General features: G+C 49.1%; 1 protein-coding gene across 1 annotated transcript; it reads left to right on the top strand.

Annotated features, from left to right (window-relative positions):
- The first annotated feature begins 9,425 nt into the window (after positions 1-9,425).
- On the top strand, positions 9,426-17,468 carry LOC148596101 (transmembrane protein 209-like). The gene is made up of 14 exons (XM_088530829.1): positions 9,426-9,562; positions 9,688-9,746; positions 10,410-10,541; positions 10,956-11,051; positions 11,763-11,867; positions 12,287-12,456; positions 12,951-13,022; positions 13,693-13,789; positions 14,685-14,873; positions 15,342-15,427; positions 15,987-16,101; positions 16,202-16,299; positions 17,029-17,102; positions 17,414-17,468. The coding sequence occupies exons 1-14, from the start codon at positions 9,426-9,428 to the stop codon at positions 17,466-17,468; spliced, it is 1,485 nt and encodes a 494-aa protein (XP_088386955.1).
- Positions 17,469-18,514: the final 1,046 nt, after the last annotated feature.

Below are 18,514 nucleotides of genomic sequence, written 5' to 3'. Positions count from 1 at the left end.
CAGTTCATCCAGTTCAACATGAAAATAACAGAAATACCTTGTGCACTGGCCAAACTTGGCATTGTTCTCTCCAACTGCTTCAACACTCTTCCCTAGCTTACCTCAAGAAAATGTCATTTTGGGAGTGCACAAAGACAAGACAGACAGTAGCACACTTCCACAACCCTTTGGTGAAAATTAAAATGGGAGAGAGGTTCTTCCCTCTTCTCTCCCTCTTCCTTTCATTATTGTTTTCATGGGGCTATCATTATTTTTCATCATCTTCTATGGCCTGGCTTACGGCTATGAGACCTCACGCCAGTGGCTTTTTACATCTGCCGTCACCTTTCTGAAGAATGCCTTACCTTTCCAACCCCTAAAAATCCTGTTCTTCTCAGCCCTCAGTGCAATTCTGCCAAAATATTGTCAAAGCATTGAGTGGCCAACTCAGGAAAATTATTCTGAAATCACACTCGACAAAGCCAAGAAGACTGAAGTTGAAATGAGAGAGATGCACTGTAAGCTTACGAAAATCTTTCCCTTCACTTACATCGCAGACCAGCTTCACAGCATATGCCAAGAAAAGAAAGATTAGTTCCAGTATCTCAGCTTAGGGTTGGAGTCACTACTGTTGCTTTTTGTTTTTTCAAATATTACAAGGTTGAAGATGGGAGCAGCTATTGGGAAATCCTGCCTCTGCCAAAGAGGGTATGAGCGGATCTACGCTAATCTATACTGAGAGAGGACTAAAAAAGGTGAGTGTTCTAAAAATGCTGATAAAGCCTTTGCTCCTCAAAGCATTAGGCATAAAAGACAAGAGGATCATTTATTGTGCTTTGACCTGGCACAGTGAAAATAGGAGTTCTTAACACTGCATTTGTATGTGTGTGAAACTACCTCAAGGGAGGCAGTGAGGAGGATGGTGGCGGCCTCTTTTCAGTAGTGGCCACTGACAGAACTAGAGGAAACAGCCACAAACTAAAGCATCAAACATTACACAGGAACTTAAGGAAAATTTTCTTAACAGTGAGGGTGACGGAGCACGGGAACAGGCTGCCCAGAGAGGTTGTGGAGTCTCCTTCTCTGGAGATCTCCAGGGGCCGCCTGGACGCAGCCCTGTGCAACGTGCTCTAGTGACCCTGTGTGTGCAGGAGGGTTGGACTAGATGATCCCTGGAGGTCCCTTCCAACCTTAAGGATTCTATGATTCTATGATCTCATTGCAAACCAATGCCCATTTGCTTTCTTTTATTGCACGTGCATCTTTCCAATAATGAGCAGCTTAGAATAAGAAGCTGTAACCTGTGTACATTTAGTCATAATGTAGCAGAGATGACTTACACCCTAATGCTTGCTTCAAATGGGAGATGCGTTTTCTTAACATTCAACTTCCTTAAGTACGCCCTGCTGTAATGGCAATGTATGACTATTGCTTTTTTTCTCCTCTCAACCCTGGGCTTTTCACTCATAACTGCTTTTTTATCTTGGTTCCTATTTTTTACGGAGGAGAAAGTAGAAGCCAAGTATTTCTCAGTGAACAAATAACAGGCAACTGCAGAGAAAGATTGGATGCCCCTTGTGGGATAGCTGATGGATAGCCATGTGTCAGACAAACAGAAATCATCATCTGAGAAAGTGTTTTCATTCCAGAAACTTACATGCGTTGTGAGAGTCCAGCGGGATGTTCTCAGGCAGAACAGCAGCAACGGATGAACAGGGAGAAAGCCATGGGAATTCCTGAAGAGCCAGATGCCACAGTTGTGAGGGATTACAGCAAGCTTGTGGTATGTCTGTTTTCAGTGTTCTTCAGTGTTTCAGTGTCTCTCTCCCCTCGCTGCTGTGAGGGAAGCAGAGGTTGATGGGCAGTTGTGGGCACTATTTCCACTTGCCTGGTTGCTGTCGGTGGGTCCGACAGCCTCACTCCACGCACAGCTCCTGAACAGTGTTGGCAGTCAGTTGTGCTGTGATGTGATTGTTTAGCTCCTGAAGACTTAAAGAGCTTTTCCAGAAGGTCTTATGCTATTTTAAACTTGTGTTGTCTCCATTTTGTTTTCGGCATCTGCTGGATGGTGTCACTAAGCTAGCAAGGAACTTCCACATCTTTTACCTGGAAAAAATATATGCTCTCTTCAGCCAGTGCATTTACCAGCACTGGAACAATTATGACAAAACTAAACTCTTTATGGTCAATTTTATATATATTTTCTAATGCTTATATATAGTATTCTATCACTGTTACACAGTCCGCAGGCACTCTGGATATCATGCTTATTTCATATTAATTGATTTAGTGCTTAGTTGTCATAAGACTTAGTCATTTTTGTATGGAAGACATTTATCCATATTGCAAAATCATTGTTAAATTTGGCATCATTATTTGGAGTTTCAGCAGGAGAAAAAAAAGATTGGACTTGAAGCCAATGGTTCCACCCGCACAACTCCTTCAAAGCAATTAACCTTGGAGGCTGTGGAAAGCTTTTCTTGCTCTTTTTTTTTTTTTCTCTCTCTCTCTCTCTTTCTTTCTCTCCGAAAATAGTCACGTTATCCAGGACTTGTGGGTTTCTGCAACTTAAAATTGGAATGCTCAAATGAAATGTGCCTGGATCTCTTTGTTTTCTCCCTTTTCCTTTGGCTTTAAGTACGATTCTCTCTTCTTCTGAGTGCCCTGGGCAAGTAGCAAAGGTAAATTAATTACTGAGAATTCACAAAGTAACTTTCTCAGCTTTTAGTTGTGGTTTCTCAGGGAGGATCTCTTCCTACCTGTTGAAACAACTGTTGCTCCAGGCTCTGTATCCTCTACTCTTTTGGACACATAGGGATGTCTTTGAAACTGCAGAGAATATAGAAGCATTGTGATGCTTTTAGCACATGTTTTTGCTGAATATCACCAACAGTTGGATGCATTTACAGATTCTTTAACTTTGTGTGTAGAAATAAACTATCAGATTCTAAAACTTTTATTTGTGCTTATTGATAATTTGTTTTTTTATTATTAGGAAATGAAGAAAATAATTAGAAACTTCCACTGTGCTTCATAATGTGGTCTTCAGAATACTTCATTTCTACTTTATTAAAAATAATTTTTAATTGTATTCTGTTCTGTTAGATGTATATAGTTCAGTAAAGAGTACTCTAAACATATATTATATATATGTAAACATATATAAACATATATGTAAAACATATATGTTTGTATACACATATTGTTATACATATAAAATATATACACATAAATATTTATATACATCCATATATAAAGAATATACTTCGAGATATATTTGTTTTATGCATATGGATGTATATAAAGCATATATATATTATTTGAATTGCATTGTTCGAATATGTTTTAATAAAAAGTAAAACATCATTTCAGCTTGTCTGTTTTAATTGTAGAATAATTTCAGCATTAAAAAATCTTTCTTCTAACTGGTATATTAAGTACGTCGTGTGAAATTTACCCCCTTCTTGGTTTATCAGTTACATAACTAAAGCAAACAAGAAAAATGTGTAGTAATAATACAGGAAGTTCTCATCTTGCCTTGGCTTGATCTCTAGCTTAGCTGGCTGCTGCCATAGATCGACAAGATTAGTCTATAGGGATCTTAGAGAATAGGATGACTTTAAATAAATAAACAAACAAACAAACCAACCCTGTGCAATAGGAGTGAAGCTGGGAAATTACAGGAATGATGCCTGAAAGTAGCTTCTGAGAAGTGCAAGAGAGCACACACTAAAAATGTCCATTTTTGCTTCCCTCCTCGTTTCCTTTTTCCCCGCCCTTGTGTTTCTCCTCTAGCTGGGCTCTGCAGGTTACATTTTTGGGATGTTAACTCGCACATCAGGGCAAGCGAGTGTGGGCTCAGCTTCCCAGGCTGATCTGAGGTCAAGACTGCCCATTAAGAAAAGGGAAGAGTCCTGCATTACAGCAAATCTAGCCCTAAGGCCACCAAACCCTGCTTTTTATGCTGGGGTCATCGTTGCACTGCATGAAGCTTCCTTTTCTGGTTGAAACTTCTAATTCTAAGCAGAGTTGCTGTGTTAAGAAAGAGGTATTTCTTACATTCCAGCTACTCTATGAGCATTTATTTTAGAGATACTTACTTTTCTTTCATATAAGTGTATTTTTTAAATGAAATGCTTGATTTTATTAGCTGCCCTGTAGATAAGAACCTTCAGGAGCTTGTGTGAGAAGAACCACAAGTTTTTGCCACTCACATCCTCTGATACTTTCCATTTAACCCACATCAGGCTCAAGCAAGAAGAACAAGAGCAAGAGGAAGAAAGCAAGATGGTAGAGGGAGTTCTGCTGGTAGAGTAGGCAGTGTTCATTGCAGGAAAATAAGAGGAGAACATGCAGGATTCTCTATTCTGCCCAATAAAAGAGGGATACACTGCTGAGAACAGGAGTAAACAACCACGGAGACCCTATTGGCAGGGAACTTGATGGTCCAATGAGAGCCTCTAGCAAAAAGGAGGAGCACTAAATGAAAGCACATAGACAAATTCTGAAAAGCCAGAGGCCGTGATGCTTTGAACAGGCAGGTCTGCAGAGACATCCTCACTTCTCTGCCACCAACCCAGCTGTTCCACTGGAAACATGGAGCTTATGACCCCCAACTCAAGGAGAAAAAAACAGAGCCCATCCCCACCAAGCAGCAGCAGGGGCAGCTCCATAACCACAAGTGGGCACCAAGAATCCCAGAACCACAAGCGGGCACCGCTCGGACCCCCTGCTCTGCCCACCCTGCTCACACACCCTGCTCTGAAACCAGCCTCTCCCAGCGGGAAGCGGAGCGTTAACTCCAGCCTGCCGGCACCGCTGCAGGCCACGCTGGGCACTAAGTGCTGAGCTCAGCTCGCCCACGCACACAGAATTCCCTGAGGCCGGACGCCTCGGCTAGGCAGGGAAATTAAGCCCCATCACCAAATACACTAACAGGAGCTCTTCCCAAAGCATGCACCCATTTTACACCCTACCTTAACAGGAAAACAGAGATGACTTTCACCAAGAGATTCTCCAAAATTCACACATCCCAGTCTTTGGCCCACTCTCAGGGGAGCCCCTGCCTCCCATGCCCACTGCAGCCCTGGAAGAACCACCTCCCCGTGGGCTGGGGCCTGACCCCCACCGAGCCGGGCCCGGCTCTCACCTGCTCTCTCCTGCTCTTTGCTTCACCAGCCCTGCTGAGCTGGCGGCGCTCCACCTGCACCACTGCTTTTGGCATCAGCAGGAGCAGCTCAGACTGGGACATGCGAAAATGAAAACGCCGCTAGCGAAGGACCCTGCTGCGTCCTGGCACTGAGCAGGCCACAACGGCGCATTCCTCCCGTTCCCAAAGCCGTCTGCCCTCATCCTTCTGTAGGAAATCTCCCCGACGGATCCTCCCAGCAGAATCTACTGGTGGATATAGGAGCTCTGTAAAGGAGAAACAAAGTGACTCAAGGCACTAAGATTACTAACACCCTCAACATGGCTATTTAAACGTTGCAGCTTGAGCCAGCTTTGCAAGAGGAACGATTGCTATTTTTTCTACTTTTTCTTTCAAAGTTAACATCTGGACCCACTAAAGGAAATACTTAAAGAACACTGAAGGATAGCCAAACTTAAAAGGTCTTCATTACCTTTTTCTTCATTAGAATTTCTGAGAGACGGGATTTAGTAATTCAAGGACAAGGACAGGGAACTTCTTCCACTAACTCCACAGGTTGAAAATACTATCTACTTACTCCCCAGAGCAATGCTGCCCCCCAGCCCTCATTTTAGCAGGTCACACATTTGGGTCTCCTCCTTAATGTCACTGCCTGGACACTCATTCCAACAATTCCACTCATTTCAGCAAGAACATAACGCTACCTTACTACTGCAAGAAAGAACCATGAGAAAACTTTTATTTTTATTTGGGCCACAGGAAGAACAGCAGTAACTGGCTTCTCTTTGACAACAGTGATAGCAAAGGGAAAAAAAAAATCCCAACTTCAGATATTTGCCTAGTACACACCAATAACTTTTAAGAAGAGTTATATATTTCTCCAAAGTTATTTTGCTACATTCATTTAAGTGGAGCCTGCTTTAGATGTTGCAAATACGAAACAAAGCCAAAAAAACCCCACTATCTCTAAAAGAATATGTTTGCTTCAAAATATTATTTATAGAGCCTATATTATTTATCTTCCCCCAACTTATCCAACTAGAAAGTTATTCTTTCCCAATAACTTCCCCCCATAAAATAATTATCTCTCAACATCTCCCAAGAAAATTTCCCCCAAAACATTTTCCTATTCCCAGCTCAAAAATTCCCTCAAAAAATATTCCTTCTAAAAAGAGGAATGTTTACCCCCAAATGTTTCCTTCTGATTTTTTTCCCTCCAAATCTTTTTAGCTTCTGAAAAAGTCACCCATCCACCCTTATTTTTTTCCCTCTGCCAAAATCATTTCCCTTCCAAAGAATTTTTCCCCTCCCAAAGTCTTACACCACCAAAGAAGTTACAGATTTTCCCAGTTTGTACCAGGAAAAAACAGCCCTGTTGACCACGGAGCTGCTGCTCGGATCTGTGTCAGCCCCGTTCTCTGCTGGAGCAAACTTACTTTGGTGGCCACTTTTGTGGCCCCACGGCCGAGCTCACTCCGCTCCACTGGGGCTGCCCACAGGTCGGCCCTGAGCCCGCACTGAGCCCAGGGCAACGGCAACGGCAGAAACGCTCCCGCCCGCTGCACACAGGACATCCTCTTCGGACACGCTTCCGTCCTCTGCACTTGGGAATCACAAATGAACATGAACACGTCCACGAAAGACACTTTACCAGCTAATACACTGCTCCGTTTCCAATGTCTGCTCAATCAACACCTCTACAAAGGCAGCAGCTCCCAGATCCCGACACCAGCAGCAGCAGCGACGGCATCGCGACGCCCCGGCCGCTTCTCTGCAGCGCGGCCCCCTCCGCGGAGCTGCCCTGCAAACCCACCCCAACGAGGGCTCGGGTTCCTGTCACCAGCCCCCAGCGCTCTGCAGCGGCAGGAGCCGCCCGGCCCAAGGACGCCGAGCGCCGGGGCCACGTCCTCCCCCGCCGCCCCCCCTCTCGCTGCTCCCCGGCCTCCCCCCGCCCCGGCCCCGCGCGCAGCCCTCCCGGGACACCCCGCACACGGGCAGGCCGGCCCCGCGCCCCGGCCCCCCGGCCCCGCCGCCGCCTCCGCGCGGCGCTGCCCCCGCCGGCAGGACGCGGCCGCGGCCGCCCCACGGGCCGCGAGCGCCGCCCCCCCGCGCCCTTCCCGCGCGCTCCCGCCGCCGCCGCGCACCTGCCGCCCGCCGCGCATGCGCCGCGCGCCACAAGGGGCCGCCGACCGCACTGCGCACGCGCACGCGCCCCGCTCCTGCAGCGCCTCCGCCCCGACACGCGGGGGCAGCAGCGAGCGCGGCAGAGCGCACTGCGCATGCGCGCACCCCCCCCCACGTGGCGGCCCCGCTCCTGGGGCGCGGGGGGCGGCGGGGGGAGGGGGCGGCCTCTGCCCAGCGGTGGCACCGACAGAGCGAGAGGAAACGGCCGCAACCTGAAACAGCGAAAGTTCCGCAGGAACTTAAGGAAAAACGTATTAGCAGTGAGGGTGACGGAGCACGGGAACAGGCTGCCCGGAGAGGCTGTGGAGTCTCCGTCTCTGGAGATCTCCAAGGGCCGCCTGGACGCAGCCCTGTGCCACGTGCTCTGGGTGACCCTGCGTGTGCAGGGGATGGACTAGATGATCCCTGGAGGTCCCTTCCAACCTTAAGGATTCTGTGATTCTGTGAAGGAAAGAGTTAAGAGCTGGAAGTGCCCCCTGGCAGCAGCTGTGCCCGTGCGGAAACGCTGGGGGCTGCTCCCAAGGCCGAGACGGGGAAGCGGGAGGTCTTGCGGGGAGGGCCGGTCTCGCTGCGCTGGAATTGGCAGCGGTGCCTGGCTGGCCAGAGAGCCGATAGCCCCTGCGGAGGGATCCCAGAGCCGTGTCGCTGGCGCTGCCGGGAGCAGACACCCTCCTGGGAGTCGTCCGCAGCGTGAACCTGGCCTGAGCCTGTCCTGGGGCCGGGTCCCGGCCCTCCTGGGGACGCTGCCTGCGGCCCCTCGTCCCCCGCCGCCCTGGGCCTTTTCCGTGCGCGCGGCGGGCGCGGGAGGCAGGGCCGTGGCCGTGGCCGTGGCGCGGGTGCCGCGGGCAGCGAGGGCAGCGCGAGCCCGGGCGCCGCTGCCCGCGGGACGGGACGGGACGGGACGGGACGGGCTGCGTGAGGGCGGCGGCTGCGGGGGGACCCCGTCCTGTCCTGTCCTGTCCTGTCCCGGTCCAGCCCAGCCCAGCCTGTTCCGTCCCATCTTGTCCCAGCCTATCCTATCCCGTCCAATCCCATTCCCTCATTTGTTTTTCTCTTTTCCCCCGTTTTTTCTTTTTTGCATTTTTATCTTTTTGTTTTCTCCTTTTTAAGCTTTCTTCTTTCATTGTCCCCCTTTAATCTTTTTCGTTTGTTTTTATGCATTTTATCCTTTTTTTCTTATTTTTCAGCTTTTAGATTTTTTCCTTTGTTTTTACCCCTTTTAACTGTTTTCATTATTTTTCCCTCTTTTAGCTTATTTTTTCCTTCATTCTTTGCCCCCTTTCAACTTTTTTTCTTTCCTTTCTCTCTCTCTTTTAGTTTTCTCTTTGGCTCTCCCTTTTGTCTTTTTTCACGTTTTTTTCCTCTTTTATATTTTTTCCTTGTTTTAGCGTTTTCCTTCATTTTCTCCCTCTTTCAGCTTTTCTCTTTCCTTCCCCCTCTATTTTTCAGCCTCCTTATTCCATTTCCCCCTCATCCTTAGCTGTTTTTTCCCCTTTTTTCCCCCTCAAAGCCCCATTATTTCGCTGAAGTCACTTTTACAGGTTTATGTTCCTCTTCGGCATTGGGGAACTCGAGGCGTTTTTAAGCCGTCGGGGCTTGGCAGGAGGCTCGGGAGGGCCTCGTGGGGCCGGGAGGCTCAGGAAAAGTCCCCGTCGTCGGGGGCGTCGTGTGTAATTTGTGGGGCGCCGAGGCGGGACGTGGAGGTGCAGAGGGGGCAGGAGGCAGCGGTGCAGGCGGGACGTGTCGCTCGCGGGGCCTCCCGGAGCGGGGGGATGTTGAGCAGGAAAGGGGAAGGCAGCGCTGCCTGGGCCCCCTGCGGAATGTTGGTTTTCAAAAGTGCCCTCGGAATGGGAAGGGGGCCCTGTGCCCTGCAGCCCGTTGGGGAAAACGGACGTGCTCTCCCTGGAGAGGGTGACGGCGCTCACAGGCTTTGCAGGAGAGTGTTGCTGGCCAAAAGCCCTGCTCCCCGCTCGGGAATCGGGACCGGGAGCTCCTCAGGTGAAGTCCTTCTGTCCAGGTTGCTCTTGGTTCTTGCTGTTCTCCTCAGCGTGGTGCTGAGCCAGGATGTGGCTGTCTAAACTGTGGGGTGTTTGTCTCCCTCTTGCCGCAGACCATGGCAGCCCCAGGGCTTTCGGCAGGTGCCCTCCTTGACAGGAGCATGAGGATGAGGAGAGAGGCTGGAGAGCGGAAGGTGCTCTGGGCCTGGGGGCTCCTCAATATCTGCACTGCCGGCATGATCTGCGTGGACATGTATGTTGGCTGCGAATGTGACTGCGTTACAGAAAACATCCTGCCTTGTGCAGGCCTCGGTGCTTCCCAGAACCCCATTACTGCCCCTTGGTAACTTTTCCTGTTTTATTGTATTTCCTTACCAGGACTGGAAAACTTCTCAGCACGTATTACAATATCCCCTTCTGGCCACTCTGCTTCATTGGTGAGTTGTCGCTGCCTGTGGATGTGTTTTGGGAGGAGAGAATATTTCGCACTTCTGTTTTCTTCCTGAATAAGTTGTTTTAAAGACAGCTTAAAAAAAAAAAAAAAGGCACAACTTGATTTCATTTTCTTTTACCCCTGTTGGAGCTGTGGGAACTTCCTCACTGCAGTGACAGGGAAGAGTCTCTTGGCGGCCCTGTTGTGGGGCTGTGTGACATTTCCAGGTAATGAAAGTTCCTTTCAATGGAGTAGACTCCAAAGGAGCTGTATCAAATCCCCTTGGAGGATGGAAAGGAGGAGGAGTGAGGCAAATGCAGATATGAGGGACAGAAGGTTTGATGGAAGAGCCTTGCTAAAGAGCGTGAAACTTCCTTGTAGAGATTTGTGTTCTCCCTGGAAAATACCTTGCACTTTTGCAAATAAGCATTAAAGCCCCATAAATGAATTTTAGCCACATAAATGAATTTTAATGTAGAAAGGAGATTTGTCTCAACTGGTTCTTGAATAAAAAGAACCCATGAAGAAGCCTTATCTCTGTCCTCAGACTAGCACTTACAGGAGCAGGTTTTTTATGCATTTTTAACCTGGTTTTTAATATTAACAATAAGTTATTACTCATGGTCATGCCATCTAGCATGATAAAACCTTTTTTTCTTTATTCTAGAACTTGCACTTGTGTCTCTGTTCAGCCTGAATGCCGTGTTTGATCTCTGGCTGTATTTCAAATACACGAGGGCACCAACTCACCTGGTTATGACTCAGAGGCAGCAGGTCCTTCTGGGGATGCAGAACTCAGGTAGGTAGTATAAACGCGTGTTTATCTGTGTTCTTTGCAGTTGGTGTCTTGGTCAAGTACAATTCTCAGCTTCTTTGTCTGAACACAGCAGTCAGACAAATTCCCTGCAGCATGTTAAAATTTAAAGTAGTAGTGCAAAATTGGTGAAGGATTGAGGGGAGAACTGAAGAGGGAAGAAGCCCTAACAAAGGAGGGGACAGCAGCCTGTTAAAGGGCAGCTGGAGAGACTCTCTGTGAAACTGGAGAAGGAATTTGTGGCCTCCCCGTGGAGCTGGGAAGAGGGCTTTCTAGCACCGTTGAATTTCCTTCAGGGCAAGCTGCGTGTCTGTGTTTTGCAGTGTGGATTCAGAGGAAGCAGGGGAGTTGGAGGCTGCTGCATGTGCAGGGCTCACTGTGTTTTTGTGCTTCTTGCAGCGGTGCCGATAGCTCCAGTGCAGGAGCCGTCAGCGAGGAGAGTCCCTTGGTGTGGGGCTGCGATGCAGGGCCAGAACGTGTTGAGCTACAGCCCAGGCCGCCCCCGCGGGGCCCGTCCCAGCTTGGCCTCGGCTCCTGCCCCAGACTGTGACCCTCAGCTGCCGGCTCTGCCCGCCAGCAGAGCCTCTTCCAGCAGTTCTCTGAGCTCCCGTCCCAGCTTGGCCTCGGCTCCTGCCCCAGACTGTGACCCTCAGCTGCCGGCTCTGCCCGCCAGCAGAGCCTCTTCCAGCAGTTCTCTGAGCTCCCGGCCCAGCAGCAGCTGCATCCAGGTAAGGACGGCGCTGGCTGCGAGGGAGCGCCTTGGCTTGGCTCCTCGTGTGCTCGTGCTGCGCCCTGAGCTGCTGGAGGTGCCCGGCAGCTGTCTGCTCCCTTTGCACATTCGCCCTTCCAGGATTCGTCCTTTCCCTAGAGTTAATTTATTTGTTTTGGAGGAGTTGGTGGGTTTCAGACAAAAAGCCTGAATGGGGAATGCAAATGTAAATGCTGAGGAGTAGAAAACCAATTCCCCTGATTCAGACTAGGCTTAATAGCAGCAAACTCCAGAGCCATAAATTCATCTGTTGAGTCAATTGACTCCTGCAGTTTGTAAAATCAAAGTGTAAGTCTTATCTTCCTCATATGACACAAGTGTCTGCTTCTGTTTGCCCAAGCTTCCCAGCTTCAGCCCTTCTCCTGCGGCTTCTTCACATGATATGAGTATTGAAGCAGTGAGAAGTGAGCTCAGGAGCCGTCACTGCCCTTCACCAGTTCGGCCTCGTTTCCTCCGGAGCCAAGAGGAGGAGATCACAGACCAGAAGTCCCTGCAAAGATACCTGCAAAGGGAAGAGGAGAAAGAGCGCAGCCGTCAGATGGGTAAAGAAATCCCTTTGCTTGGCCTGAAAGGATGGGTGAGGAGAGGATGTAGGTTTTATTAGTCGTTATTGGAGAGAGTTGTGGGTGAGAATAGCTGGAAGGGATTTTGGGAAAGGGAGAGAGCTCCTGAAGTGCTAGTAAATAAAATGACGTCCCTGCTATGGTATTCCCCCTAGATGTGGTCAAGGTGGCTGCTGACCACTTTAGTCTTCTAGGCAGTAATTGAGACAGGAGGCAGAATTTTGTAAATTCTCCACATCTCGGTGCCTCAGGGACTTCAGAAAATTCTCCTCCCTTACCATAATTCGTGAGCTCATCTTTCCAGTCAGAGTTGAATCTGTGCAGTTATTGCCTGCCCTATTGCGTGATTCTTGTCCTCCTGCTTGTACTAATTGTGCGTGCCTTGAATGTCATTTCAGCAAATTCAGTTTACAGCAGCTCCCCATTCGGCTGCCCAGCGTTTTGCAACCTGACTCGTTTGCTGGTGGAGCAGGCCAAGGTGCTGCGGAAGTTCCAGTACCAGGTGTCATGGTGTCCCCTGGGCCGCAGGGAGGAAGGTCGTCTGGACGTGCCACAGGCTGGCGAAGAGGTAAGTTCAGCACCAGAGGAGCCCAGAAGCATAGAGCTCCTCCAAAGGGTTGGCCATGATCTCCATCACACTCCTTTACACTTGTGTCTGGACAAAGTCTCATTCAAAGGGGTAGGGTTAAGGGAGCTTTAATTAAATTGGATCCATGTCTTGATCTCATCCCTTAATCTAAGAAAGCTTCTTCTTCAAGTACCTCTTTCATGTGTCCTGCACCTCTGCCCCAGTTTTGTTCTGCGAGATCCGGGAGCTCCAGGCAGTGACTGTGGCCTCGGGTGACATGTGGTGTCCTGTGAGGAGAGAGTAGGAGTGCAGTATGGCCAGGTGCTGAGGGCTCCCCATGCTGCAGCCAGGAGATGTGTGAGGGCTCTGGAACATCTGCAGTTTGCCCTGTGGGCTGTGGTTGAGCTCCGAAAACATCGTAGGCCCTAAAAGCTCCTTTGTTTTTCTCTCAGGTTTCTCTCTGTAGGTGGATAATGACTATGTTGTTTGTGTAGGTTTGGTCAAGGGTGCTGGCGCATGGGTGGCAGCTGGATGCCCTGGATTTCTGGACCGATCGGCTCCGAAGGGTAAGTCCTGTGCCCATAGACGGCCTGTTCGTGCTGCTCGAAGAGGTGCGGCCGGGTGGAGAAGGGCCTCATCTCTAAGAGACTTGGATCTTTGGGACTGGTGGGGATGAGGGTGGGCTTGGCCACGGAGATTCAAAGAGCGTGCTAGTACCAAAGGAGGAGTAAAACAAATTTCCCACCTCAACTTATGCCCTGGCTGACCTGGGTGTTATGTATTCTGCAAACCTTCCAGTTGTAAAGTTCACCCACCTTTGAATGGAGACAAATATATCTTAATGCACACTGCATGTGATAAGACTCCTTTTTTTTCTTTCTAAAATCCAGATTTCCAAACTGCTTTTTTCCCTCCTGACTTTCAACCTCCTTCTCCTGGGCTCAAGTAAAGCATGGAAAATGCCAGCACAGTGGCTTTTCCTGACAGTCTCAAGGAGCGTAATAAAGAAAGAAATGAAAACAAACAAAAAAAAGAACATTTTAGTCTTGGGAGCAGGAGTCATTGTAGCAAAGGAAATACAATTGCATGTTTGTTTGTTTGTTTGTTTGCTTGTTTTAAAAGGAGTGGGGGGGTTGAACAGTAAAGATTCTTGAGATCTGAGATGGTGTCCTTTAGTAGCTTCCTGAGTACCTTGTTGCTTCTAACCTTTTTAATGTTTCCATTTCTTTTTGCTAGTGGATTTTGCAGACAATTCTAGAGCCCCTTGTCCAAGAGATGGAGTCTGTGAGCGCTCAGCTGAGAAGAATGGGGTACCCCGCAATGCCGAGCGGAGGTAGGATGATAGGAGGAGCCATGGGGTTGGATTGTGTTTTCCTGGAAAGGTTATTCCTAAGATATGTGGAAATTCAAGTGTCCAAAAATGATTCTGTGTTATGAGGAGAGCTGTCTCTGAGCTCTTCCTGTCTGTTATGTAGCATCTTTAAGGTCTTGGTAGTAGATTTTTGTCATGCTGATGGGGTTGAGCAGGGCAATCTGAGGTGGATTTGAGAGAGCTCTGAGCATTAGAAGAAATGGTCTTGGTTGGGGGTAGGAAGAAATGGTGTTTTTGTTGGGGATAATTTTGTTTTTTGTTGGTGGTGGCTTTGTTTTTTTGGGTTTGTTCTGGGTGTTTTTAGGTTTGGGGGGTATTTTGTTTGTTTGTTTTTCCATTTCGCTGAGCTGAAATTGCAGCTGCAGTTTCCCAGGCCAAGTCTGAAGGGGCCCCTTCCATGGGCAGCTCACACGGATGTCCCCTTCCCCCAGAGCAGGGTTCGATTCGCTGCATTTCAACACAGGCTGCTTTTTTGTGCTCCGGTTTGTAGTCTCTGCCGAGACCCGCATCCCTTGTGATGCCTGTGAAGAACTGCCCCGTTGCTGGCCTCTTGTGCACCTCCCTGCTCCCCTGCTGCTCTCTGTTAAAAATTCCTTTTGATTCTTCCCTTTCCAGCCCCTCTCTGTTTCTCCTTCCTTACGCCAGGCAGCCTTCAAGGGAGGGTTTTGTGCCTGCCCAGCCCTGCACAGGGTTTCTGCTCTGTGCTGGGAGGGAGGCAGCGAGTGCTCCATGGGGCCGGGCAGGGAGCGTGTGGGGCACTGCCTAAGGTGTGAGCTTGAGCTCTGAGCTTAGCAAGCAATTAGAGCAGAGGAGGCAGTTCCTCTTTGTAACAGTGCGTTTGTTGACCCCTTGGCAGGGCGGCTGATCCCGTTCGAGTCGTGGGTGCAGGTGACGCGCTGGCTCTTCTTCCGCGCAAGGGTCAGCCCAAACAGCATGAAACAGGCAGCGCTGGCTGAAGCCACAGCCATTCAGCAGAGCCTGCTCACCATCACGCGATACCTGGGCGTCACGGCCAACCAGGAGTACCTGGTTCAACGGATCAAAGGTACGTGCTCCCCTTGGAGACTCGGGAGCGTTTCGCTGAGCTGGGTCAAGCACTGGTGGTGCCAGATGCCCCGTCAGTGGAGACGCTCGGGCTGCAGTCCCAGCAGGGCAGAGAGCTGCTTTGCAAGGCGCAGTGCTGGGTGTTTTGGCAGCTTTCTCTGCTTGCAGCAATGTGGTGGTGTGGGCCCGGGACTGGTTTTAGAAGGTTTTATTTCTCATTTCACTCACAGCGGGGCAAGAAGTGTCCTATTCAATCCTTTTGTTAATTAGGAATAAAACTTCCCTTGTTAACTCAACTGCCTTGAGTATATATAATATATGCAAGCATTTAATGAGTCCAGTTCTCTCTCCCAGTGAATGTGGTGCCCTGGCAATGCACACGGAGGTGTGGGGTTCCCAAAGCTAGTGCAAAATAGATCTTTCTTGCACCTTCCACCGCCAGTACCTGAATAGGTGTTGTTGTTTCCAGAGCTGTCCCAGGGAAGCTTCCGCTGGGGCAGAGGAGGGGATTTCAGAGGCCGGCAGTGGGGAGCTGACTTGCCCACCGACTCCGCTGTAAGTTTTCAAAGATGCCTTGGTAAAACTCCCTAAAGCTGCTCGTCTTCTGGCATGAGGCATTTGTGGGTGGCTGCAAGAAGTCCAAATCCTCTTTGCCTCGCTTATCCCCAGGATCTCAGTGTAGTTTTGAATAATGCAAAGGGGCCTGGACGTGGGACAGATCACAAAAATGCCCTTGCATGTGTTAGTCTGGGGGCGGCCTCTTCTTCAGTCTCCTCTGAGATGTCCCACAGGTAACTGTGAGGGCAGCAGCCTGAGGTAATTCATCTGAAATAGTTAAAGGAGAGACTGCAGGATAAGCCAGGGAGTGGAAAACAATCTTTACACTGTCCCTCTTTGCCTGTATTTGAAGGAAAACCAGCATTGAAAAAAAAAAAAGGAAAAAAAAGGCATTAAATCAATTAAACTAGCATGAAATCAGTCATGTGGTTGACTGTGTCCTGTGTTTGTTCTCATACCTGAAGATTATGACAAGAGAGTTCCTGCTGCGTTGTAGCCTTTGGTTCCTCGGTCTTTCTGATGGCATTCAAGTGAAATTGGGGGTTTGTTTGCACAGATCCTTATGCACATCTTCTGCACCTACCTGGACTCCAGGCTGCCATGGAACATCCAATATCCCGATGGCAAAACCTTCACTGCCCAGCACTTCATCCAGACACCCCATGAACCAGGTACTGGCATTCTTGGGCTGCTGCTTTAGCTGCTGTTTGCCCCTTGCATCCCATGGGCACCCTTAAAATCCCTCTTTTCTTTTCTGACCTTCATTCCCAGACCTGACGGATGAGAAGCTCTTCTGCATCTACCAGAGCAGCATCAACCCACCGCACTACCAGGTCATCTACCATGGCCACATCTACAACGTGCAGGAGGTAGGAGCATGTTAGGTGTGTTCTGCTGACAGGAAATGTTCAGCAGAACTGATTTGGGTTTGTTTTTTGTTCTATTTATTTATTTATTTATTGTAACTAGACACATCTACATTTAAATGTAGGCTGGCTCAGTGCAGAAAGCAGCTTCCTGTGCATTTTCTCACGACTTCTTCTAAGACCCTAATTTCTGTAAGCTCTGATGTGAGCTGTTATTCCTGAATGCCAGCAAGCCGGAGGCTTCCTTCTAGGAGTTTGTGGAAGGAACCATCTCATCTCAATGCCAAACTGCCAGATGTTTCCTGCACGTTTTATTTCTCTCTTGAGCCCTGGGTTGTGACTTGATCACCCATTTCAGAAAAATGCTGGAAGAATTCCTGAGTATTTGAGGATGGTACTCCATCAAAAAAAAACCCTCAAAAATAATTTTTTTCTGATGTTTGTCTAAGTGAGAGGTAAATATTGAGGGAATCCCCCAGGCTGTTGTACCATTTTTTTGAGGTTTCTATTATAGTCTTTCCTCATCTCAGGTTATTAAACCTTTTCTATTATGGTGCACACCCGCTGCATACGTACCTTGCCAAAAGATTTGAAGGAAAAGCTGTACAGCTGTGGCTAAGTTAGGGGCAGGATGTGTCTGTTGGTTTGCATAAGACATTCTCTCTAAGATAGTGGCGTGAGTGCTTGTCCCTGCAGTCGCTCCCAAAGTCTTCTCTCTTCCCATGCATTCAGGGCAGAAACAACCTGCTCCACGCATTGCTCCTGTTCCTCTACATCATCAAGACCAGGGAATCGGGCATGCTCGGGTAAGTGTCGCCCCGTGGGTCCCCTCGCGCTGCCGGCGAGAGCTGAGCAGCAGCTTTGGGTGCTGAGGTGCCGTGAGGCTGCTCATTGGGACGGCGGTGACGGTTTTAAAATCCTGCTGGCGTTTTAAGTAAGGGCAGCCGTTCTGTAGGACTGTGTCAGTTGGGTGAGCGTGAGCATGCGGGAAACGTTTTAGTTTTCTCCTTGGTCTTGTGCCAGCTGCAGATGAAGAAGTTTTCCTTGTAAGGAAGATGGGGTGTAAACAGGAGCTTTAACTTGCCGCTGGTTTGTGACTGTGGTGTTCTTTTTGCAGGCGCGTCAGTCTCGGTGCTTCAGGAGTCAACGTGCTCTGGATTTTTGGAGAGTGACGAGCAGGACCACAGGTCGGCAGAGGAGTGATCCCTCTTCCCAGACAAGAAGAACCGAGCAGCATCATTATCCTTTTTGCCTTGGAGCAAAAGCCATTGGAGAATTAGGGTTTAGGGCTAGGGTTAGGTTAGGGTTTAGGTTGCGGTTAAACATTTTGTTTGTTTGACTGATCTTTGGTTGTGATTTTGGGGTGTTCCCCACCATGCCAGCACAGTCTTAGTAGCAAATGCTGGAAGCAGGTGGATCTAATAGCAGGAGTTATGCTGAGCTTTGGTGGGCAGTTGCTCTTTGGCTGCTTTTGGTACTGAACGTGTCTGCACGGATCTGGGTCCTGGATCTGCGTTTTCTAGGCAGGGCGATTTTCGGAGGCACTTGGTCAGCCCGTTCCTGGGTGCTCTCTGCAAATCTGGTGGTGTTTGCCCCCTAGAGCAGGAAGGTAGAGTGCTGGTGGTTGTGATACTGTGGGGATGGATGGGTGTTGCAGGTTGTTTTGTCTAACTTTGTGTGCAATGATTTTTTTTTCTTTTCTAGGTTGTAGATAGCATTTAGAATTGTTTAAACATTTAAAAATAAGGTAAGAAAGACATTTTTTTTTTTTAACCTCCGTCTGGGTTTTTCCCTCTGTCCCGGCTGCTCTGCGAGGTGTCGATCGTCTCCAGTGCCTGCAGGGAGCTCCGTCCTGGAGCTGGGGTTTTCTAAGCAGGGAGGTTTTGGAGGCGCTTGGTTACCCCGTTCCCAGATGCCATCTGGGAATCCGGTGGCCTTTGTCCATTAGAGCAGGAAGACAGAGTGTGTGCCGGGGGCTGTGAGTAGTAGTGCTGAGGCTGCAGAGGCAGCTGCTGCGAGGGATGTGCTGCTGATGCAGCCTGGCAGGTTGTTATCGTGCGTGTTCCTTTTTAATGTAGAGCGTGACTGACCTGTTGTTTGTTTTTGCAGGTGCAGTAGATGAGAGTCGAGATGGGAAGGAGGATCCTAAGCCCTATAGGCCTCAGCCTTCCAGCCCTAGCCCTTCAGGCCAAGCCCTTCGCCCTAGTCCGACAGGCAT

Source organism: Tinamus guttatus, unplaced genomic scaffold (assembly GCF_059628265.1).
Source record: "Tinamus guttatus ecotype Peru unplaced genomic scaffold, ASM5962826v1 Tinamus_guttatus_pri_ptg000031l, whole genome shotgun sequence".
NCBI lineage: Eukaryota > Metazoa > Chordata > Aves > Tinamiformes > Tinamidae > Tinamus > Tinamus guttatus.
This window is presented reverse-complemented; position numbering and strand designations above follow the sequence as displayed.

Excerpts from the sequence above, each read along its gene's own strand:
- LOC148596101 (XM_088530829.1), top strand. The coding sequence starts at position 9,426 with ATGGCAGCCCCAGGGCTTTCGGCAGGTGCCCTCCTTGACAGGAGCATG. Across the intron at positions 9,563-9,687 it reads GGCATGATCTGCGTGGACAT|GACTGGAAAACTTCTCAGCA; the intron begins GTATGTTGGCTG and ends TTTCCTTACCAG. Across the intron at positions 16,102-16,201 it reads CCAGACACCCCATGAACCAG|ACCTGACGGATGAGAAGCTC; the intron begins GTACTGGCATTC and ends CTTCATTCCCAG.